Below are 3,246 nucleotides of genomic sequence, written 5' to 3' on the forward strand. Positions count from 1 at the left end.
ATCTAAATAAAGCATGTCCTAAAGAGAATTATCCACTTCCAAAAATTGATTTGAAAGTGGAATCATTACATGCCTTTTCGTACAAATGTTTTTTAGATGTTGCGAGGGGATATCATCAGATTCTAATGGCTAAGGAAGATGAAGATAAAACCGCTTTCTATAAAGGCAAAGGTATATTTTCTTACATAATGATGCCTTTTGGTTTAATCAATGCGGGTGCAACATATCAACGGTTAATTGACACTGCGTTTGAAACCCAAATTGGGCGCAACCTTGAGGCTTATGTAAATGATTTAGTGATTAAAAGCAAAACACAAATGCGTATTATGGATAATATGTAGGAAACATTTGATACATTGCGAAAGATAAATATGAAGCTTAATCCGTCAAAATGTAGTTTTGGCTAGACAGAAGGAAATTTTTTGGGTTATCTCGTTACTGAGCAGGGTATTCAGGCTAACCCGAAGAAGATTACGGCTATTGAGAATATGACTGCGCCTAAGACAGTTAAAGAAGTGCAAAGTTTTACGAGTAAGTTGGCCGCGTTAAAATGTTTTTTGTCCAAGGCTGCTGAAAGGCAATTGCCATTTTTTAAAACATTGAAAGGTTGCCTAAAGCAAAAAAGCTTTGTATGGACAAGCGAGGCTGAAACCGCGTTTTAGGAAATGAAGAAATTGTTGAAAACTTTGCCTACATTAACGAAACCAATTAAAGACGAAATCCTTTACCTCTATATATCAGTGGCAAATGAAGCTTTTGGCTCAGTTTTAGTTGCGGAAAGTGATAAAATACAAAAGCCAGTGTATTTTGTCAGCAAAGCTCTTGCGGGTAGTGTAATAAACTATGCCCCCACTGAAAAATTCATGTACGCGCTTATATTAACATCGCGAAGATTGTAGAGATATTTTCAAGGGCACCCAGTACATGTGTTAACTAACATGCCAATAAAGCAAGTTTTAACAAAACCGGAAATATCTTGTAGGCTCGTGATGTGGGCAGTGGAGTTCGGTGCTTATGAAATCTCATATCTTCTGTGCAACGCTATAAAAGGGCAAGTTTTAGCAGATTACCTTGCAGAAATGTCTGGTGAAATGGAAGTAATTAATGAGCGAACAGAGTTAAAACCAGTGCAAGGCGAGACATGGGATTTATTTTCTTATGGCGCCTCATGCGTAGAGGGTGCTGGTGCGGGTCTAGTGTTAGCAGCCCCAAGTGGTGAGGAGCATACGTACGCGTTACATTTTAATTTCGATGTAACGAACAATGAAGCCGAATATGAAGCTCTACTTACCGGTTTGAACATCGCGCATAAAATGCATGTCACCAAATTGCGCGCTTTCACAGATTCATAACTACTAGCAAATCAGTTCAATGGCTCTTTCGACGCACATGAGCTCTCAATGCAAAAATATTTGAAGTTATTGCAAGAATCGGCTATGCGGTTTGAGCATTTTGAACTTGAACAAGTACCAAGAAGCCAAAATAAGAAAGCGGATGCGTTAAGTAAGTTGACTGCATTAACATTCTCACACTTTCAAAAGCAAGTTTGGGTTGAGGAGTTACCAAGCAAGTCAATTGATAATGATCTAATGGTTGCATCTGTTGAAGAAGAACAACCAAACTGGATGGAACCAATCATGCAGTATATCCGCAATAAAGTTCTGCCGAATGAAAAACGCGAAGCTCGTCTAGTTCGTGAGCGAGCACGAATGTACATCATTCAACATGATATTTTATATCGTAAGTCATATTGCAGCCCAATGATGCGCTGTGCTGGCCCAATTGAAGCTGGGATGATAGTGGATGAAGTGCACAATGGTTCTTACGCATTGAATTCAGGCTATAAAACCATTGCTGCTATAATTATACGAATGGGCTACTTTTGGCCGTCCTTATATCGCGATGTTGCAAAAATTGTGAAGCGTTGCAAGAGTTGCCAAAGGCATGCATCGCAGAATAGAATGCCAAGGCACGATATGACCCTTGTTAACTGTCCATGGCCATTTCACAAATGGGCTACTGACATTGTGGGACCCTTCCCACATTCGACTATTTTACAAAATGGGTTGAGGCGAAGGCGATTCACACTATCACTGGAGTACAAGTGCGTAATTTTGTTTGGGAATATATCGTGTGTAGATTTGGTATTCCGCGGGAGTTAGTTAGCGATAATAGGGCTTAAATAGCGAAAGACTCGTTCAAAACATGGTGCACTGATTTGAATATAATCCAGAAATTTACGTCGGTTGCACATCCGCAAGCTAATGGCTTGTGTGAAGTAACTAATCGTGATATTGTAAGCCGAATCAACAGGTGAGACATCCGGTGATGCCATAACCAAGAGTTTGCTTTTGTAGAACGTGTAACCAAACACATATTACCATGTGTTGGTGCATCATTAATGTCAATAGTATATAGTGAAGCACAACGTTTACCGACAAGGAGATCATTTCCATCGGTGGATTGCACCGAGTATTGACGTCGTTCAAACAAAGCTTTGAGATCCCCATCTTAGAATTGACTTACACTAAACAAACTACAGCCGAGACCTTCAACATAAGAGACCCGTTTGATTGTTATTCCATTTTGAACATAATCACCATATCCCAGCATCACCGCAATTTCATCATTTCCGAATGTAACCGTTCCTATAAATTCGACAACAAAATTGACAAGCAAGGAATTATTGCCCATCATGTGCCGAGAGCAACCGGAATCGATATACCAAACACAGATGTTGAAACCCTGTAAACGTTAATTTTCCTAGAATTTAGGTACCCAAATTTGGCTTGGGTCCTCTACGGTTAGTACCAGCAACAAACTTTGGATCAAAAATGAATGAATCACGTAAAGCATCATGCAATTTAGACATTAAAGCATCATTTAAAACCATATTACATGAAGCATTATGAGTAATATCAAGTTTTACATCATTATCAAAAGTCTTAACACACAACTTATTCCATGTAGATGTTTTGTTCACAGAAGAAAATTGAAATACATGTGATGACTTCCTAGGTCGACTAGCAGATTTCTTTGGTATGTTTAATACTTTCTTAGTCATTGACTTAGGAACCCATACAGACTTGTAATTCAAATTTAAATTATGACCTGTGACACGAAAAACACCACGGTTAGTTAGACGTCCAAACTTCTCAGTTGACACATGAGATGCTTGATTTTACGTTCCTTAGCATTATACTCACTTAAATCAGGTTTTGGACTTGTGTGTTATTTAGACTTAAC

At 38.7% G+C, this 3,246-nt stretch overlaps 1 protein-coding gene across 1 annotated transcript; it reads left to right on the plus strand.

The window, feature by feature from the left end:
• The first annotated feature begins 1,400 nt into the window (after positions 1-1,400).
• LOC139854428 (uncharacterized) lies at positions 1,401-2,317 on the plus strand. Its single transcript, XM_071843733.1, has 2 exons — positions 1,401-2,144; positions 2,234-2,317. The coding sequence occupies exons 1-2, from the start codon at positions 1,401-1,403 to the stop codon at positions 2,315-2,317; spliced, it is 828 nt and encodes a 275-aa protein (XP_071699834.1).
• Positions 2,318-3,246: the final 929 nt, after the last annotated feature.

The sequence above is a fragment of the Rutidosis leptorrhynchoides genome, chromosome 6, assembly GCF_046630445.1.
Source record: "Rutidosis leptorrhynchoides isolate AG116_Rl617_1_P2 chromosome 6, CSIRO_AGI_Rlap_v1, whole genome shotgun sequence".
NCBI lineage: Eukaryota > Viridiplantae > Streptophyta > Magnoliopsida > Asterales > Asteraceae > Rutidosis > Rutidosis leptorrhynchoides.